This window comes from Podarcis muralis, chromosome 9 (assembly GCF_964188315.1).
Source record: "Podarcis muralis chromosome 9, rPodMur119.hap1.1, whole genome shotgun sequence".
Classification (NCBI taxonomy): Eukaryota; Metazoa; Chordata; class Lepidosauria; order Squamata; family Lacertidae; genus Podarcis; species Podarcis muralis.
In genome coordinates, this window is record NC_135663.1 from 39,325,631 (window position 1) to 39,347,339 (window position 21,709).

A 21,709-nucleotide genomic window follows, 5' to 3' on the forward strand; every position below is an offset into this window, starting at 1 on the left:
GCGGTTCGAATCCCCACGGTGGGGTGCGCTCCCATGGTTCGGTCCCAGCGCCTGCCAACCTAGCAGTTCGAAAGCACTCCCAGGTGCAAGTAGATAAATAGGGACCGCTTACTAGCGGGAAGGTAAACGGCGTTTCCGTGTGCGGCTCTGGCTCGCCAGAGCAGCGATGTCACGCTGGCCACGTGACCCGGAAGTGTCTGTGGACAGCGCTGGCCCCCGGCCTCTTGAGTGAGATGGGCGCACAACCCTAGAGTCTGCCAAGACTGGCCCATACGGGCAGGGGTACCTTTACCTTTACCTTTAGCCCTATGAGCATCAGAGGCATCTGTCTGGGAGGAGGAAGGGGGCATGGGAAGATCAATATACCAACAACGTGTCCCTGAACTGCATCTGATACCTACAGTGGTCATGGAAATGAAATGCCAAATTACCATATTTTTCCATCTATAAGACGCTCCCATGTATAAGACACCCCCTATTTGGGGGGACTCAAATTTAAGAAAATGTGGGGAGATATAAGATGCCCCCCTAATTTTGGACATTATTTTTTTAGGGGGGAAACCTAGTCTTATACACAGAAAAAGACGGTATGTTAATTGCATGTATCAAAATATACAAAGCAGAGGTGTCTCTTCAGCACTTAAATGTACTTTCAACGCAGCATTTAGAAAGTAATTTTGCCTTCAGTTTCCTAAAATGTTAGCTGTGAGAGGGCCTCTATTCTATGGTGTCAGGAGGTCATCAAATAATCTGCCTTGGAAATTCGCTTCTCTTTCTGTTCCAATTTATGCATTCCTAAATTACAGCTCTCCATTCATTTTAGCGATGCTTTTCAAACAAAACTCTAGTTATTTGAATGTCATCTGGACTAGATAATAATATACTGTACTGTATTATAAGGTAAAATACCAACCAAGGAATCACAATTCTTTTTTGTTCTGGAAAACTACATGTATCTCTAATAATATGCTGAAAGCAAACTGGAAAGAGGCTACAGTATTGTTTAGTATGCATCTTCTTAATGGAGCTGAGTGTTCTGAAAAGTATTTCAAGTCACCCTTCCTGTGTATTTCTTAGTTCTCAATTGCATTTTGAAAATAACATTAAATAAGATTAATAGGTACAAAGATTATCTTTTTTTAAAAAAATAAATATTTCCATAGATTATACAGTACTCCACAGATTATATTTAACAAAGTGATTTCTGAAAGTACACTTTCCAAAACAAAAACTTTTGGGGATTTTTTAAATGTTAAGCTTTAAAAGAACTCAAATATATTTTATTTAAAAAGCAAAAGGCAAGCAGATTCTAGTTCTAAGCTTAAGTGTCTGTTTAAAAAGAACAAATCGCTGGGTTGTATCAAATGGACTGGGAGACCCTCTGGAACAAACATTTTCTTGGGGACGGGTTAGAGAAGACAGAAAAGGGGGGCCTCTTTGCTTTAACTTGCTTACTGATGACCTGATGACGTTTCTTCAGAGAGCACTCATCTCTCAAAAATGTTTTCTAAATGGCACATTATGAGTGAGGTTACTACAAGGCAAGATGGGGAAAGAGGCCAAAGTTCTGCAGCAAATGCTTATGTGGAAGAGAAAGAAAAGCAGTGTGGAAAAGAAAAGCAAAATAGCCAACTAGACAGACACCAGGACCGTCTTCAGCAGATGCGGCGCCAGGGTGCAAATATCCGCCCAGTGCCCCCAAATTACCACGGATAGTATTGGGGTGGCCGTAGCTGCGCACTGCCGGCCAAGGGGGGGGGCGCAACTCTCCCCCATGCCATTGCGGGAGAGCGATCCGTGCAGAGGCTTGGGAGTGAAGTTGCGCCCCTCCCAAGTCTCCATGGGAGGAGAGCAATCCCTGCAGAGGCTTGGGAGGGAAGCTGCGTGCCCGCCAGCCATATGGTTGGTGGGGTGCAGCTTCCATCCTAAGCCTCTGCGGGGATCGCTCTCCTCCCAAGGAGGCTTGGGAGGGAAGGTGCACCCCCGCCAGCCTTATGGTTGGCGGGGCACAGCTGGCGGGCGTTCAAGGAAAGGGGAGGCCGCCAGCAAAGCCGTGCAGCTCCACCACTTGCTGGGGCGCCCCTGAGAGGCCAGCGCCCTGGTGCAACGCACCACTAAGCCCTATGGGAAAGACGGCTCTTATAGGTAAACTGCTCACAAGTTGTTAAGGGCTTTGTATACTCAGTTTTACTCACAGTATATACCTATTTAAATTAATGGACCTTAGTCATGTTTATTCATTTTAGTGGGTCTACTCAGTTGAATACCACCTTATAGCTTGGTCATGTCCGCCCCCCCCCATAGATTCCTCCCTACAGGATACTCCACCCTCCTTTAAGATTCTAGCTTTTCGGCTGACAGATGTAGACTGAAGTTTGTGCAAAAAAATTTCCAAAACAACCCTCCTCGCCAGACAAGCAGACTGCCCATTTATGCCTTTGGTGTTCTCACTTATATGAGCCGTATCTTGTCTTGACAGAAACTTTTACAAGCACAAACCAATTGTCTAGACAAATTGCATCTCCAAAAGGATATGAGAGAATGTTATACTGAGGTCTACTAGGCTTGTGTGTTGAGCATACTGCTTTATGGAAGTGAGACGTGGGCAACAATGCCTTCCACAAGCACTGGGTCAGAAAGATTGTGGGCAACACATCGCAGGAGAGTCTCAAACAAAGCTGTTCTATCCCAAGCCTACATTCCCAGCACGTTCACACTTCTGTCTCAGTGATGTCTATGCCAGCTTGGTCATGTATACAGAACGGAAGATGGCAGGATCAGCAAGGACAGGGAGCTGGCTTCAGGCACTAGGTCTGTTGGCAGAACAACTCTGCGTTACAATAATGTCTGCAAGTGTGACATGAAGGCTGGCAACATTAACCCGGATGCATGAGAATCCTTTGTAGACAATTGTGGTGCCTGGAGGCAGACAGTCAAGTCATGTATGCATAGCAATAACCAGAGGAGGAATAACTCTTGGGAGGAGCACAGAGAGAAAAAAACGCCAATAGCAGCAAAATTGGATGCCTTCATCTGCCCCCACTGCAACAAAATATGTCTTTCCTGTATCGGTCTCCATACCCACAGCAGGCACTGAACTCTACCCTCAAAGGTGCCTTCTTCCACTGTCTTCTGAGACAGATGATGCCAACAACAAGCGTCATAGCTGACATACAATAAATACATTAAAAATGTTTAGCATTCATTCCTGTGAATAGCATGCATATCACAGTCAGAACCTCGTTAGCTACCATTACTGGAAACAGAAACAAATCCCTACCCCAGGTCACCCCAACCTGTTTCTGCTCTTTGTTTTTTTTTTAAGCCTATGGCAATAGACAGTTCCTTGGCTCTTTCAACCGAACACTGTGACTCTAACACGGTGCACTGTGTTCCATCATTTTTCCGTATTAAAATCTGCATGATCAGGATGAATATTTATAAGAAACAGAATAAGTATGGAAACCTAATCCTAAAGATGAGAGGGATAGGGATAGTACAAAGCAGGAGAATGAGCAGCAGACCTAGATCTCTTTGCTGCTTTATCGTTCCTCCTATTCTTTCCACCTCCATGACAAGACAGAGAAAGCAAGGGGCATCATTTGGATACAGGGGCACAGCTATCTGCTCCAGCTGCTTTGTTGACAATATTGCCACCAACAACAGAGACCTGTGGTAAGCATGCATCATTACCCTGTTAGCACTTTTCAAAGGTCAGCCCTCTCCTAAAACACACAATTTGTTTGTCCACCACAGCTTAGACGAGTGCTGGCTGTGAGATTTGGCCAAGAGGAATTTGCTGGAGTCTTTGGAAAGAAGCCAAACTTAACTCGGCCCCAGAATTCAGTAGAGGAAAGGCCCTGAGAGAGCAGATGTCAGCTGACTATTGCGTGAGTGCAGTTTTCTCAGTTTCATATTCATACTGTTTCATTTATTCTCTCGCAAAAAGGGAGAGTTTGATTATGAAAATAGGAGTAAATGAATAGGGGGCAGGAAGTGCAATGCTGTACAAAAAGTAAGAAGCAGGAGCAAAAGAAAGAACATGAATGTTTAGGATAAAATATAAGGGATTGTATCCAGTGCTGCACTGTTTTTGTCCCTCCCCAGCTCTGCCCCCTGCCCCCATCTGTTTCAGGTCTGGAGTGGGGAGGAGAGGAAGAAGAATCACAGAACTGTAGAGTTGGAAAGAAACCCAAAGGGACAAAATTCCATTGTACAGTGGTACAGTGGCGTAGCGTGGGGGGTGCAGGGGGGGCCGGCCGCACTGGGCGCAACATCTGGGGTTAGGGCAAATCCACAGGTTAGGGGGCGCAAATCCACGGGTTGGGGGCACAAATCCACGGGTTAGGGGGCGCAAATTACTTGCCTTGCCCCGGGTGCTGACAACCCACGCTACGCCACTGCAGTGGTACCTCTGGTTGTGAACGGGATCCGTTCCAGAGGCCCGTTCACAACATGAAAAGAGCGCAACCTGCAGCGGTGCGTCTGCGCATGGCATGCGCGAGCGGCGAAACCTGGAAGTAACCCTTTCCAGTACTTCCGGGTCGCCGCAGGACGTAACCTGAAAGAACGTAACATGAAGCGGACGTAACCAGAGGTATGACTGTATACACAAAAGTCCCCTGCACCTGCAGAGCTGCAGCGTTAGATACAACCTCAGGTCTTAAAACAATTAGTTGAATTATTCTGAGGTAAACATGTAACCCAAATGAGAATCCAAAAGTTATGAGATGGTATTGATTTGCACACTCCTCTTATAGCTTAATGATTGGGTTTGGGGTTGTGGTGGACCTTATTGATGAACCCCGATAATTCCTGCCTAGTTTCACTCTTTTGCTTAAAAACAGAACTTGCAATCACAGAACTGTAGAGTTGGAAAGGCACCCTGGGGGTCATCTAGTCCAACCCCCTGCAATGCAGGAATCTCAATGAGATCATACATGACAGATGGCCATCAAACCTCTGCTTTAAAACCTCCAAGGAAGGAGAGTCCACTTGCTATTTCAATTCTTATATTATCAAAAAAATCTTTGGTCACCAACTGTTAAATTTGTGCACCTTTTAAAGTAAGCCTTTTGTTTTTCCTGTACAGTGAAAAGAAAGTTAAAATGGGGGCAGGAAGTGGAAAGAGAACACATCTGGACCCTATGAAACATTTAGTCCATTATATAAAAAAAATAAAAGGTTCAATGTGGCAGTCTGTACTTATTTAAATTACTGGAACAGAATAGAAAACTAGAATAGAAAACTTATTTTTTTCAATATATATTTACTTTCCAGATTTCCATCCTATTCAAAAGCACACAAAAAGAAATAAAAGCAGTAACAAAGATCTCACCCTGAAGAGCGGTGGTCAGGCTTATTTCTTTCAGAACGATCTGGAAGAGAGAAGACATACAGGGAAATGTGTTAGTTTAAATTTAGCACTGCTTAAGTAAAGCACACCATCATGATTCACTTTACATTTTTTAAAAAATCTGTAAAGAAGAAGGTAAATTTGCTTGCCCTCTTTAAGAGCCGTTTGCCTGAGAGCAAAGAAGAGGCCAGCAATCTCAGCATTTGTTAAGGGCAGCCTTTTGAAACGCAACTTTATCCATGTTTACTAACTTTACTTTTTGTGCTCAACATTTGCCATTCTGAAAAGCAACAGAATTTTGTTTCGCAAAGAAAGTGAGGGAGCAATGGAAAAGAAAACCACTGGATTAGTCAGCACATTAAAAAAAAAATATCATTCCATGAATCACAGCTGGCAGACTCTGCTAAAAGGCTGGGAGAAATGAGTGGTGGCTGCAGCCATTCCTGCAAAGACAGACTGCCTTAACCGAAGTCCTTTTATGTTCTTAAAAACATCTCTGCACAGGCAGCCACCATTAACAGGCATTTCCAGTTAACTTGCCCCGTTGTTGCTTCTATAGGCATACTGTGGTTCAAAGCATTTTTAAATTTATTTTCAGAAATCCAAATAATGATTTCATTGCACAGGCGACAGAATATGTAGTTCATTTCATTATAACTGGACCCACCCAATCACTATAGTGTGATAGGGATTTTGGGGAGAAACTCTTCCCAGTATGTAAATCCCAAAAGAGAATTACGCAGTGTTCTATTACAACAAATTCGATTGGTTGGATCCCTCAGTTTATTGACAAAGGCTCATTTATTTTTAATGCCTTTATTTCCATTAGCCCACAATTTCCCCCCTCCGTTCCTTTTTGGAAGGCTATATAAGTATGTTATATTTTATAAATGCAACAAATATATATACACACATACCAATCAATGTTCCTTTTCTATATCAAAACCAATCTTCTAAAAATGCTTTTCTAACTGAATGAAATTCTTAACCAAAAAAAGTTCTTTTAGTTCATGTCAAACCAGGTTTATTTTTTTAAAAAACACACCCTATCTTGCATTAAGATAAATGTTGACACTATGCGCACAAAGACAACATATAAGCACATTCATCTACATTGCACAGATGAAATATTGCCTCTAGTTCTGCTGTAGTTTTCAGTCTTTATTTGGTCTTTCTATTTTGCTAGACAAAACAATATAGTGATTTACCACCTATTCCCCAGCAACCAATACATTTTCAGTTTATAAACACCACTATTACATCTATACTACAGCAACACGACACTTCTGCCGTTTATTTCTGACATGCTTTTCACTGTATTTCATCAAAACTAACATTGCTGTTTAACGACAACTTTTCAAGCCACAATCATAAAAAGTTGCTCAGAGACACAGGAAAAGCTCTCTCTTTCATCACAACAATTTAACCTGGCAATTGCCTTACCTGAAGCTACAGAGGTACGAGCAGCCCTTTCCTTTCAGTTCGATTTCCATTTGATGTGGGAATTAAAGTCCTAGCTATTTACACAGAAATGTAGCAGCAACAAACCAAGAGAACTTTCCAAGTTGGACGACATCAGAAGCGAGAAGGAGAAATCACAGAACATGTAAACAGCATCCCAGCGCTTCCCTCCGAGGCCTGTTTCTGATTGGCAGCTGCATCGTGGCCAGTCTCAGAACTGGAATGCTGTCATTCAGGAAGTTAATGTTATTCCCTTTTCCCTTTCATTCTTTGTTTAAACAGGAAATGGTTCAGATGGAGTTGCAATTTGCTGCTTAAAACGGGAGGACGAACAGCACGTGAAACACAACAGTGTCCAAACTCTTTTTTTAAAGAAAAAAGGAGCTTAAAAAAAGAGAACTACCCAAGAAACTAAAAGGCCGTGCAGCTTAAATACAGTATATACATTCAGAACAATGCATATACATTCTGCTTAACTTGATTCTAGCAAGAAAGAATGTTTTTAAAGGCAAGTCACACAGATTTCCAGTTTTATACAGGATAATCATTCTATAAAACCAAACTTTTATAGCTGTACTAGTCCCACAACTTGCTGCTAATATATACAGAAAGAAGACAGATAAATCTCAGGCACATAAAAATGTGAGTCTGACACATTGGAATCTGAAATATTTCCCATATCTGGAAAAGAAATGTACTTCTTCAAGAAGCGTAGCAGTGGCCAAGGTTTTTGACAACTGTGCCAAAAGTCAAGTCCAAAGGATTAGATAGTGATACTGCTATGTACACCACAATACATAAGTAGCCTCTCCACCACTGGTGGATTTGGATCGTGCTGAGAGCAGACAGCTCTGGAGAGTCAGTACAGTGGTACCTCGGGTTCAGAACTTAATTCGTTCTGGAGGTCTGTTTTTAACCTGAAACTGTTCTTAACCTGAAGCAACACTTTAGCTAATGGGGCCTCCTGCTGCTGCTGCCGCGCCGCCGGAGCACGATTTCTGTTCTCTATACCAGTGTTTCCCAACCGGTGTTCCGCAGCACACTACTGTGCCGCGAGACGTTGCCTGGTGTGCCGTGGGAGGGAGGCGGGCGAGTCGCACGGCGTCTCGGCGTCGGGCGGCAGCGAGCCCAGGAAGCGGCCCAGCCGGCCGGGGTCGCCCGCCTGCAGCAGCGCCTCGCACCCGCACGAGACCTGCTCCGCCGAGAAGCGGGCGAGCGCGGAGGATCGGGTGCGGCGGAGGCCAGCCCCGCGCTTGGAGAGGACGCAGCAGCCGTCGCCAAACCCGATCCTCCTCCTCCTGCTCCGCCGCCGTCCTCTGGCTCTCGGCCGGGAGGAGCCTGCGGCGACGGGGCGGGCGCCGAAGTTGGCAGAAGTTGGCGCGCCTCCTCGGCAGCGCCTTCCGTCCTCCTCCTCCTGCCTCTGCTCTCTTCCGGCGGCGGGGGCGCGCCGCCCTCCCCAGCCGGGGGGCTCGGCGGGGCCCGCGGGGAAGGAGGCCATGTTCGCGGCACGCGGGATAGCGGCCCCCCTCGCCCGCCTCCGGCCCGCTCCCCTCCCCCTGCGCGCTGCCCTAGCCGTGCGGGTCTCCTCCCCCTGCGCCGCCGTCCCCTTTCCACATCCTAGGAGCTGCGGTCCGCCTACCGCCCCCGGGCCGCGGCGCGGCTCCCAGCCCGGGCTGGCCTCCGCCTCCTGGGGCGCGCGCCCACCCCCGCGGCCCCCCAAACTTCGGAGCAACTCTCCAGACGCTTCTCCCCCGCCTCGGTCTCCCTCCTTTCCACTTCTCTTCCCCCCTTCCTTCCCTCTTTCTTTCTCTTTCTCTCCCACCCGCCTTTCCTTCTATTAACTTTCCTTTCCCCTCCCTTCGTCCTTCCTACTTTTACTCCTGGGCTCCTCCCCCCTTTGCGCAGCCACAAATCAATCTCTCTCTCTTTTTTCCCCTCTCTCTCTTCTTTGCTCAGACGCAAAAAAGCGCCGCTTTTTGGAAATCCGGACTGCTGTCCCCGCTGAAACGATACTTTAAAAAAGGAAGAACCCACTGGCTCTTATTTCTGTTTAAAGCAGTAGATCCCGAACTCTTTTGGCCCACTGCCCCCTTGGTTCCACATCCCCCAGTGTCCCCTATGCTTACTCTATAGAAAGCATTACAGGGGTTAACGCGGCTCGCTAAGGAAGATATTAATAGAATTCTGCATTTGGGGGGAGACCCTAACAGTCATCTACCATTACCTTCTATGCTGTTCCTATTTTTTTATTATTTTTTTACATAAGTAAAAAGTGACCTTTCCCCATCTGGCATGGTGGTGTGCCTCGAGATTTTTTTCATGACACAAGTGTGCCTTTGCCCAAAAAAGGTTGGGAAACACTGCTCTATACAGTGGTACCTCGGGTTACATATGCTTCAGGTTACATACGCTTCAGGTTACAGACTCCGCTAACCCAGAAATAGTACCTCGGGTTAAGAACTTTGCTTCAGGATGAGAACAGAAATCGTACTCTGGCGGCGCGGCAGCAGCAGGAGGCCCCATTAGCTAAAGTTAAACTTTGGCATTTAAAATGCGACATTAGATTTTAATTTAATAAGCATCTATGCTGAATGTTTTCAGGTTACTGAACTTAATTGCCGGACCATTTCCCCTCACAAGGGAGCTGAGCTGTGCATGGAAAGCTCCCCCCCCCCCCCTTGCAGCACTTCTGACAGCCTTTTGTGAGGCCACAAGAGGGCAGCTCATAGCAAATCTGAGAAACGTCAGAGACTGATTTCTATAAAGCCCATCATCCGAGTGCAGACCCAGTGTATTGGAGAATGAAGGTAGCACTGTCTGGCCCCAGGTGTGACCAGCCTCTCATAGGTTACTCTCTTTATATGCTGCTTAACAGCAGCATCCATTCGTGGAACCACCATGCCATGTTCAACTTAGCAAACAGCTTCTTGTTGACATTTTTCACATCAATGGAGGTGATACACCACCACCACCACCATCTCTCAACGGTATGCAAACATTCTTCAGGATTTTCTATTGGGCATGTGCCAATCTTAGCAGTATGCCACTAAGTTCTGGCAGAGCATACCACATGTTATCTTTCCATTCCTAGCAAATGATTATACGCTGTACACTGTTGGAGACTACACCTGAATGGAAGCTGCTTCTGATCTTCTTCATTCAATTCTCTCCTGGTTCGAAGAGACCGTGGTGCAGGGAAGGGTGGGAAAGCACCCGGTCCTTCACTTGCCTGGCCTGCCTTTTCCTCCTCTTCCCCCAGCTCTGAAGCTTCCCCTGCCTCTGATTCCTGCCTCTTGGCTTGTACAGCCCCCCACAGATCACTGTCCTCGTCTCCCGAGTCAGACTCCAGCCCCCCTTCTCCTGGTGCACACTTGTCAGTGTCCTGCCAGCCCCTGACACATACCTTACAGGGCAGGGGCAGGGAATGGCTGCTTACACCTATCATGCCTCATCCACCTGTTACAGGAGCCTTGATAAGGGAACAGCTGCCAGAAGTACTGTGAGGGGGGTTCTGGACTTTTGAGTCTAGGTCAGCAAACTTTTTCAGCAGGGGGCCGGTCCACTGTCCCTCAGACCTTGTGGGGGGCCGGACTATATTTTTTGGGGGAATAAATGAACGAAATCCTATGCCCCACAAATAACCGAGAGATGCATTTTAAATAAAAGGACACATTCTACTCATGTAAAAACACGCTGATTCCTGGACCGTCCACAGGCTGGATTTATAAGGTGATTGGGCCAGATCCGGCCCCCAGGCCTTAGTTTGCCTACCCATGGTCTAGGTATATAAAATGGGTGGGTTGCTGGCTACTGCTGTCATTAGTTTTAAGACAGCTTTGGAAATTAAACAGCCTTTTAGTAAGCTTTATGCTCACTTAATTTTCTTTGACATGTTTTAAATTAATTGTTGAACTGTTAGTGCTGTACCAATATGCTAAAGTTTATTAAGTAGTAAGTTATTATTGTACTTATACTGTTATTTTTTGTACACCTCTTTGAGTACTTTTTTTTAAAAATGGAGCATATAAACAATGACTACACAGTTAATAAAAGACGAAATACTCTCCCTGTGCAAATTGATGGGGCTGGTGCCAACCTACAAAGCAGACCCCAGTAGTTCTGTTATTGTATGTTAACATTCAGTTCATAAAACTCCAAGGCCAGCTCACAACAAAGTCCATTTTGTTGTTGACATTGGGCTGGATCTAGAGAACCTGGAGCAGAAGGAAGTTCGACATTTATTTCCAGTATCTTATTAAAATAATTAATTTTACTTTCCGTAAAGAAATTACTGAATACCATATATACCTAGTTTGGCCTGTAGCATGCTCCTTAAAGCTGCAAGCCAATGCACACTTAAGGTAAAGGGACCCCTGACCATTAGGTCCAGTCGTGGCCGACTCTGGGGTTGCGGCGCTCATCTCGCTTTACTGTCCGAGGGACAGCTTCCAGGTCATGTGGCCAGCATGACTAAGCCGCTTCTGGCAAACCAGAGCAGCGCATGGAAATGCCGTTTACCTTCCTGCCGGAGCGGTACCTATTTATCTACTTGCACTCTGACGTGCTTTCAAACTGCTAGGTTGGCAGCAGCAGGGACCGAGCAACGGGAGCTGGGGATTCGAACCGCCGACCTTCCGATCGGCAAGTCCTAGGCTCTGTGGTTTAACCCACAGCGCCACCCGCGTCCCAATGCACACTTACTTGGGATCTAAATAGGATTTTCTACAAGGAAAAATGCATAAGGTTGTTCTGTACAAGTATGATCCATTGTTTCCCTATTGTTTTCAATAATTGGTCCAGCAATGAGAACTGTAAAGCAGGTGGGGAAAGCTAAGTGCAGCCCCTTGAAACTCATTTTAGGCGGGTTGGTTGATACTCCTGAACAGTGCAGGATGAGACATTGGTAACTTAAGTGGCAGTGGGAAATTGTCCAAAAGGATGGAAGAAGTTTGGGCTATAGCTCAGTGGTAGTGCAACAGCTCTGCATGCAGAAGGTCCCACCTTCAATCACTGGCATGTCCAGGAGGGACCAGGAGAGATTACTGTCTGAAATTCTGGAAAGGTATCATAGGCTGAGCCAGTCAAACCAGTGGTCTGGCTCAGCACAACAGCTTTCTATGTCTATTGCTGTTCATGCAAGGTTCCTCTACTGTGATGTTGGTCAATTACCGTATTTTTCGCCCTATAAGGCACACCGGCCCATAGGGCGCACCTAGGTTTTTTGGGGGGGGTATTTCCCCCCCAGGCACGGCGCTGGGGCGGGGGAAGCCCAAGCTTCCCCCGACCCCAGCCCCCAGAACAGGCTGCTGCCCGCAAGCCTTGCGAGCCCGCAGGGACTCCTGCCGGGCTCGCAAGGCTTGCGGATAGCTTCCTGAAGCCTGGAGAGCGAGAGGGGTCGGTGCGCACCAACCCCTCTCGCTCTCCAGGCTTCAGCGAAAGCCTGCATTTGCCCCATAGGACGCACACACATTTCCCCTTCATTTTTGGAGGGGGAAAAGTGCGTCCTATAGGGCGAAAAATACGGTACTCCTTCCACCAGTAGTTACCGTATATACTCGAGTATAAGCCGACCCAAATATAAGCCGAGGCACCTAATTTTAGGACATAAAACTGGGAAAATTTATTGACTAGAGTATAAGCCGGTTCACCACACCACAAACACCACCACAAAAGGCTGCTTTCAGGCTGCTCACTCCTCCTCCGCCGACAGGGGCAAGGGTGGTGGAGGAGGAAGGAGCAGCCGCTCATCCCTCCGCATAAAAAATATGCTGAAAAAGTCAGCTTATATTCAAGTATATATGGTACCCATGCACCATCTTATGTTCCATTTGACCTTCCAAGGAGGCTTTTCAGGTGGGGCGGGGCTTCAGTGGGGAGAAGTGGATGGGATAGCATGTGGTTCTCTGGATCTGGCTCATTGTTTAAACTACATTGGATCCTTCAGAAATTTATGTTCTGAGCAATCCTATGCATGTTTACTCACAAATGAATCTCATTTAGTCCCCAATGAGTAAGTATGTGTTGCAGTGCCTCTTTAAAGTGGCATGCTGCAACCTAGGAGTAATTTACTTACAGAAAAGAAACTCGGACACCAGTTATTTCTGTTTGGTTATGGAAGTGGACAAGCCTAAATATAACAAACTGCAAGACGGTGCAATTATGAGAAATAAATAATAAAGAGATTATACACAACATTAACTGGAATAATCCTAATTGTATAGCTCATCTACACATTTCGTTTTACAGTGATTAGTATGTAACAATATTTTCATTTTAAAAACTTAATGTGGAGGAGAGGGAAATGTAAGTTTTTGTATACTGCAAGAGCAAAACCGTACTAGAAAGCTGTGTACCAACAGGGGTTTTGCAAAATCTTAATCTGAACAGTGGGCAGGATTAGTTACTTGGCAACCCTGTGTAAAACCTGCCCTGAAGGGAACATTATAGCATACTTCCCTAATGCTTCTGATACCATGCTGTGTACACTGTACTTTAACCAGGCTTTGTCATAACATGTTTGCAAACTCACTCTCTCCCCCCCCCCCCCACCTTAACAACTGTATACCCTACAGGACACAGTGACTTGAATCAGTTATCACATGAAAACAGTTCCTTTTCAGGAAACAACTGAAAACATACCCTGCTAAAACTGGACGTAGGTTACATTTTGGCACTGTATGAACAGATCTGCATAAGTCTGATTTTGGAGACCAGATCTACTTCTTCCAAACACCCAGCTCATGCAAGCCCAGGGCACATCCCTCACTCATCTTCCTTCGCTGCAAGCAAGGATTAGTTCAGTCCACCCAGTGAAGAAGCAAGATGTTGCAGGGAAGCAGATAGCAGCGCAACACAGCTTGTTTCAAGAAAGAATTGACTTCCCCACTTCCGCACTTTCCAATTCCTGCCTTAAACCAACAAGGACTGTGCTTCCACAGACACAGGGCTGTATATACAATTGGTAATTTGACTCAGCAGAAGTGTCTGCTGACAAAGGAGGAAAGGAGAGAAAAGACTTGCAGGGAAGGGGGAGCTACAGGGGTAGAGGAAATTGAGCAAAAATTCCCCCTGCCTCGTCTGTTAGTGGATGGATGTCTCTGCTGCTGCAACAGTGCTGTGATTAGATCCCACCCATACAGCACTGGCCCTGTGAGGGCAGCATGACCCCATCTCCCCCCCCCCCTTAAAGGTAAATGGACCCTTGACCATTAGGTCCAGTCATGGCCGACTCTGACGTTGCGGCACTCATTCGCTTTATTGGCCAAGGGAGCCGGCGTACAGCTTCCGGGTCATGTGGCCAGTATGACTAAGCCGCTTCTGGCGAACCAGAGCAACGCACGGAAATGCCGTTTACCTTCCCGCCAGAGCGGGATCTATTTATCTACTTGCACTTTGACGTGCTTTCGAACTGCTAGGTTGGCAGGAGCAGGGACTGAGCAACGGGAGCTCACCCCATCGTGGGGATTCGAACTGCCGACCTTCTGATCGGCAAGCCCTGGGCTGAGTGGTTTAACCCACAGCACCACCCGCGTCCCTTAAAGGGCACCAAATTTTCCCCCTTAAAGGGCACCAAATGCATCTTCTCTTATGTAGCCCCTTAATACAGTGGTACCTCGAGTTACAGACGCTTCAGGTTACAGGCGCTTCAGGTTACAGACTCCACTAACCCAGAAATAGTACCTCGGGTTAAAAACTTTGCTTCAGGATGAGAACAGAAATTGTGTGGTGGTGGCACGGCGGCAGCAGGAGGCCCCATTAGCTAAAGTGGTGCTTCATGTTAATAACAGTTTCAGGTTAAGAACGGACCTCCAGAACGAATTAAGTTCCTAACCCAAGGTACCATTGTACTTGGATGGACCACTATCAGGGACTGGGTTACTCTGCTGAAAAATGCAGCACAGTCAGGGAGAGACAGAATCATAGTTAATAGTGCAGACAGCACTCTCAATCCAGGGTGGGGAAACTTCAGGCTTAGCATTTAATTGCATAGTGGTTTTAAGATATGAAAATTTTGTCCCACATATGATATTGTGCTATTATTGGTGGCAGGGAATTGGGATTTGGAGACAGAGAGGATAGGGTGCCTTTGTTCATCTGGTGAATTTATAGCACAACCATGACTTGAATTGGGAACTTCATGGTTCCACAGTGCTATACATTTCCACTCAGAAGTAGGTCCCATTGAATATTGCCTAAGAGTAGACAGCTGACTGGCAGCATAAGAATATAAGATGAGCTCTGCTGTACCAGACCAAAGGCCCATTATTTCAGCTTCCTGTTCTCAAAATGTACAACCAGATCCACAAGGAAAGCCCACAACCATGGGCAACAGCATTCTCCCCACTTATGCTCCCCAGCAACTGGTATTCAGAGGTATACTGCCTCCAATATTGACTTCCAGCCATTGACAGTCTTATCCTCCAAGAATTTCTCTAAACCCCTTTTAAAGCCATCCATGTTTGTGCCCATCGCTATACCACATGGCAGCAAATTCCACAGCTTAACTACCCGGTGTGTGAAGATGTTGTTCCTTTCATCTGTCCTATACAGTGGTACCTCGGGTTACATATGCTTCAGGTTACATACACTTCAGGTTACAGACTCCGCTAAGCCAGAAATAGTGCTTCAGGTTAAGAACTTTGCTTCAGGATGAGAACAGAAATCGGGGTCCGGTGGTGTGGCGGCAGCAGGAGGCCCCATTAGCTAAAGTGGTGCTTCAGGTTAAGAACAGTTTCAGGTTAAGTACGGAACGAATTAAGTACTTAACCCGAGGTACCACTGTATTCAAGTTTCATTAGATGAGACCATTCATACTTTTATATAACTCACATCCCTCCTCTATTTCAGACTAAAAAGCCCAAAATATTGTAAATTTCATCACAGGGGAGCTGCTCTAGTTCCAAGGTCTCAGATCGGGCTCTTTCCAAAATGTTTTTGCAGGACCTGGACTGTCCATATGCAGGACTTGTGCTAGAGTTACATCACTGAGCTACAGTACCTCACAGGTTGCCGATTAAGCTAAACCAATTACACTCCTGCACTCTATTACAACAGTTATTTGAATATGGGGGGGGGGGGAGGGAGTTAAGATGCAATATTAAGTGAGTCTGCATATTTGAAATGTTCACAACTGACTTCAGTTTCCTCCTAATAAATTCTACAATACGGTGAAGGAGCATAAAAGGATAGCTTTAGAACAATTATTAGCATGGTGCACCAACTGCTGTTTCCCCTTGAATTAATAAGAACGAAGCACCACAGAGCTGTGGATTACAAACTGCTCATTATCTCAGAACTGCTGAAAATGTTCTACCAAACATATCAAAAGCAAGGAAACTATCCAAAACTGACCTTTAGCATAGCTTATATCGTTGAATTTGACTCCTTAATTAAATAAATGGCGACAGCTCCCTCTAACAAGGCCCATTGTTTACTAATTATGTTGCCTCCAAGAAGCTGGCAACCTACCCGTCAGAAAACCAAAGAAAAGTATGGCATTCCTTTAAAAGTCCCAAACAGGCATTCCGCAGGCCTCCTCCACAGAATATCTAAACAGCTGCTTCAGTATGGCTGCTGACCAATAGTGTTATTTACCATGACAAAATGGGCAATGATATTACGTAGCTACAGTAGTTGGCATTCCTTTGTGATGAGTACAATGGAAAGTGTCACCCACACCAGGCATCTTGCGAATTAGTCCACAGTCACTATGGCCCATTTCTCACATAATAGTAAACCATAGTTTAGGGGTGGGAAAGCTCATGATCCTTACTTCAGCATTACACCCAAGCCACAGGTTATGGTTTGTTTTGCTGCAGTGAACGAGAATAAGCAAGCCAAGAACTATTGTGGTTTTTGGAGAGTGAAACAAACCGCAAACTGTAGTTTGGACATTATGCTAAGCCAGGGGTTGTTGTTTGTTTGTTTGTTTGTTCTCAGTGTAAGCAGGGAGGAGCAAAGTGGACAAGATCAGTACATTTGCAGTAAAATATTGACTATGGTTTACTTTATGTGTGAAAGAGGCCAATAATGGAAGTAGTAAAGCTACAATCTTGCCAAAAGGGGGAAAGTGTTCTGTTAACAGCTTTTCTTTTTTCAGTCTATGTTACAATGCCATAGGCCATACTTAACAAGCATGAAAATTCAAAACAAAAACAAACCTGCTCTTACATCTGTTCAAATGCTACAATAGTCTGCCATATTTCTAGAGGATTAAGTTGTGAAGTGAATAATGTAACACCAGCCTGTTTTTTCCAGCAATCAGTAATGGAACTCCCTGAAGACAGCCACACAAATGCCTTAATTTTCTACTTTTCAGAATCACTGACTTACCGTCGTAAAAAAAATTGTAATACAATAAATTGTATTAAAATTCATCTTTAACTGCAATAGAGCTATGGTGCATTTTTTTGCTGACATCTTAAGATTTTCCACTTACCAACACAATGGATACCATCCACTGTGAAAGAAACATTGGAAACCTGCACCTAACACATTAACTTACCAGTTTTCAAGTGAATTTACAGGAATGTGAATTGTAAAGGCCTATATAAAACACTGAAATTGATCTTCCTGACCACAAGAGAACTTCAGAAATGTAAACATACTTTTTAAATATTTCAGAAAAACAGAGAAAGAGAGAGAGAGGTATGCAAACTTAGATACTGAAATAACAATTGCAGACTTCTTTCTGCAGGGAGAAATAAAGAAGTATACTAAAAATGTTGGGATCTTTTGAAAAAGCTGCTGCACAAGTCCACAATGCACAGTTATTTTAACAGCCTTTTATTCATTATGCTTTTGCTACAAGGGAGGCTTAATCTCCCACCTATCTCAAATGAATATGCATTAACGAGGAAGGTTCACACACTTAAAGGGTTTATAAAAAGCAAGCAATCTGAGGCTTTGAAATAAACTATTTAACAAGACTTCTCCTAAAGTGGCATGGAACATGCTCTGTTGAGCTTCTAACTGGCAACCAAACCCATGCAGCAGGCAGAAAGGGGAGAGGAATCCACCCTGTATTTTTAACCAAGAAGCTTCCCATAATTTACTTTCTTGAAACCTCCTGTCAAGAGGCAGGTGATGATGGAGCAGTTGATGTGGGAGAGGGGCTGGAAGAGAAACACCAAGTTTATGCAGTATTACACACAATGACAGCAACTTCAACTTGCATGTTGAAAAAGGCCAACATATCACTTCATAGTAACACACAGCGCTTTTCAAGAAAAGCAGTTCACACATTTAGCTGATTGTCATAAGTAATGCACCTCTAAGTGATGTACCAAAGGTTGAACCAGCTCAGAAACTAGAAAAATTCCGAATCTAATACACACGGCAATCAGGCTTAAAATGTACTATTGCATGCTTGCTCTTATCAGCGTCTTCCATATCATGCATGAACCTCCCCAAACTGGTTTTAAATATGACAAGGGGCTACATTGGAATAGACATCAGGCATTCAGCCAAATGCATGAGAGCACAAGCAGTGCAACTGGCATGGTTCCATGCACAACGGGTCCCTACTCAAGGTTCCAGATGGCAAGGAAGGTTCTAAGGACATTCAGCTGAACATGCTTAGGAGTCCCTTCCAGTTCTAGCAGGGAAGCCCAAGTTTGGAACTAAGAACACTGTAAGTCAGGGGTAGGCAACCTAAGGCCCGGGGGCCGGATGTGGCCCAATCGCCTTCTAAATCTGGCCTGTGGACGGTCCGGGAATCAGTGTGTTTTTACATGAGTAGAATGTGTCCTCTTATTTAAAATGCATCTCTGCATTATTTGTGGGGCATAGGAATTCATTCACCCCCCCCCAATATAGTCCAGCCCCCCACATGGTCTGAGGGACAGTGGACCGGCCCATGGCTGAAAAAGTTTGCTGGCCCTTGTTGTAAGTATTTACATGTTTGACTGAATGCCTGTCCAAGGGTCAGAGATCCCAGTTGAAAGAAAGCCCTGGTTAGTGTTAGATCACGGCCAACACCTGCACAAGACCCGATGGCTTGCTTCAGAAGGGGGAGGAAGAAGAAGAATCAATTCTAAGTAAACCAACACCTTTACCGCATATTTTCATGAGCTTTTATATCCAGGGGTGTAGCATGCGGGGGAGCCACAGTGGCGGTTGCCCCGGGCACAAAATTCTTAGGGGTGCAAAATTTCAAAACACACAGTGCTGCTGCAATACAGCTGTGCACTTCCGTCTCTAGGCTCCATTGAAAACGGCTTATTCATGCAAACTAGGAAGTGACCTCTCCAGACAACGGAACAACTCTTTTCTTATCTCTGCAGCTGTGATCTCCTGGGTGATGCAGACACCTTTAGGCAGTTGAATGCAACCCATGCTACACCACTGTTTATATCTCCTTTATTCGTATTGCAGCATCTGTTTGCGAATATACGTCAATAGACCTTGTTCTCAATACTCCATGCTATCTTTTCAGCATTAAAATAACTTGTTGTGGACAGATGCAAGAGCGTTCTAATGTAAATTATTGGCATGCGCATGTGGAGGGAGCAAGACTTTATCTAGTCATACTCCTCATAGTCCAGCACTTTCCAAAAGGGCAACCTGACAACTCATTTGACTCTGCCCAGATACACAAGATACTTTTCATTATATATAGGACAGGCCAACTTGGATTTTCTTTTCTTTTTTTAAAAAAGATAGCTTTCTCCCAATTACTAAGCTTTAAACCTTTTTTTTTTTTTAAAGAATATTTCATTTTTCAGCATTTATTTTTTTTACAAATGCTTGAAAAATGCAACTTTTATGGTTCCATTTGCGCCCTGGTACAAATGTCGGCAGACAAGTGCTTTTCTGTAAAATAAAAACACACTTTATGCTTAGTGATGTTGGTTCATTTCCAAGGACAAGCTGCAACAGATAACAGCAAAAGAGCCTCTGTTACCATCCTTAATTTATTCCAACAGTGCTTGGTCTGCAGCCAGTTGACTTCAATGGATTCTTCCTACTGACTTCCTTGGATTCTGGAGCGGACTCACAAGTACAATTCTTTTAGCTTAGATGCAGCCAGGTATTCAGTACATATGTATAATCACTGCTACCCAAGAGAACTGTGGATCATAAAATCGAAGAACTGAAAGGGATCAAAGGCACACATAATCTAATCCTCTGCCTAAAAGGAAGATTATCTACCAAGCAACCCCTCACAAATCAACCCATACAATCTGGATCACATAAATGTTAAGAGGAAGGAGCATGTGCAATGCAGAAAGGGAGTTACAAAGCAGCAAAGAAGGCGGGGTGCATCATGTATTCTGCAACTCTCTGATCCTATCTTTTTTTTTATTACTGCTGCAGAACAAATCCAAATGGCTCAGTCACATGCTGCAGGTGAAGATGTAACAACAACAACAACAACAACAACAACAACAACAACAACACACTGCATACTGCACACAACACAGAGTCTCTAATCATTGTCTGACTGGTGATCAGCCATATCCCAAGCAGAAGCAAAATCCCCCCAAATTAAATTATTTGGCAAAATACCTTGCCCTATTCCTTGGTAGAAGGAGGTTCTGGTGCTCCAGAGAAGAAGTGCCATCTTTTTTTGGCCAGTGGGCACATTTGGAGTTTTGATAAAGTGACGAAGGCTCTAGTCACAAAATGGCTGCCATGGAATGTAAAGTAAAACAAAAAGGCGGCCATAAAATGAGGCAGAACCACAAAATGGCACGGGTTTGCTCCCCAGTAGCCCCCATCAATTGGAGACAGGGAGACATCAACATTGGCCCCTGCCATATTTATTCACAGAAGGAAAGTCTGTGTAAAGGAAAGGAAAAAAGAGTAAAACATTCCACATATACAGTATGTGTATTTTAAATAAGTGTCACTGAGGAGATACAACCTAGCACCTCCCAAATACATATATCTAGAAATCAGGATTCTTCTTAGAATAATACACTACCAAGTAGCTTAAAACATAGAGCAAGTTTGCTTTTCAAAATTGTATTCTATTCCAACTCTGATTTCACTTCAGCCAACTTACCTTCACCTGTGTAATTTCTGTGATTATATTTTGACTGGTGAGTTAATCTCTCTGATACAACCTTGTTTTGCTGTCCAAAACCCAGCTAGCATTTTAGAAATCAAGTTAGAACAAGTTTAATGTGGGAGCTAAGATTAAATAATGCTTCTATGAACGGAATGTTGCTTTAGAGGAAATTGGACACAAATTATTTTGCCAGTTTTCTAGCCCTTACAAAACTGAACAACAGAAAGGTGACTGATGAGTTTATAAAGAATTACTTTTTTAAAAGAACAGCCTTAGAACAACAGCATAACGTAAACAGGGGATTTATAAGCACAGCAAGTGCCTGTTTTGCAACATTCATAGACACCACAAGGCCAGAGCTAAATCCAGGACATTAAACAAACGACAGATGCATCCATCCACATTTAACTTCACAATCCTAAGAATGTTTACTCATAAATAAATACTAGGCCAAAATGAATTGCTCCTTAGTAAGTATGCTTAGGACTACAACCATTTAGGCAACGATTCTGCACACATTCAAGCAGTTAGTATCATGCTGAGGAAATTTTCTGTGGAATTGCAGCCTGAGGGCAAAAGGGCTCCTGGAACATCTGCACAAACAGCATGGGGCAGCTTTACTTGAGGCATGAGGAACTTTTTTTCCAGCTTGAGAGCCACATTTCCTCACAATCTTCAGGAGGCCACATGTCAGTGGTGGACAGGGCCAGAGGGAAGACTGAGACAGCAATGAACATGACTCTTTAAAGTAGGCCATGCAAAAAGCCAGAGGTTTACACACAGACACAATCCATCTAGGCAAGCAAGAGGCGGTATCACAGTTCAAGGACACATTCCAGCTATATAAAATTACTGGGAAGGGACATGGAGCAAGTCCG

General features: G+C 44.7%; 1 protein-coding gene across 6 annotated transcripts in view; it reads right to left on the minus strand.

Moving 5' to 3' along the window:
• SH3D19 (SH3 domain containing 19) overlaps window positions 1–21,709 on the minus strand; it is a 61,870-nt gene that overhangs the window by 37,275 nt on the left and 2,886 nt on the right. For 5 of the 6 annotated variants that reach the window (XM_028745000.2, XM_028744999.2, XM_028744998.2 and 2 more), the window contains exon 2: window positions 5,339–5,378. In XM_028745000.2, the coding sequence (XP_028600833.2) occupies window positions 5,339–5,378 (40 nt within the window). Of the gene's footprint in view, window positions 1–5,338; window positions 5,379–6,799; window positions 7,063–21,709 lie in introns of those variants that run through there. The other variant, XM_028745001.2, reaches the window with a different exon arrangement.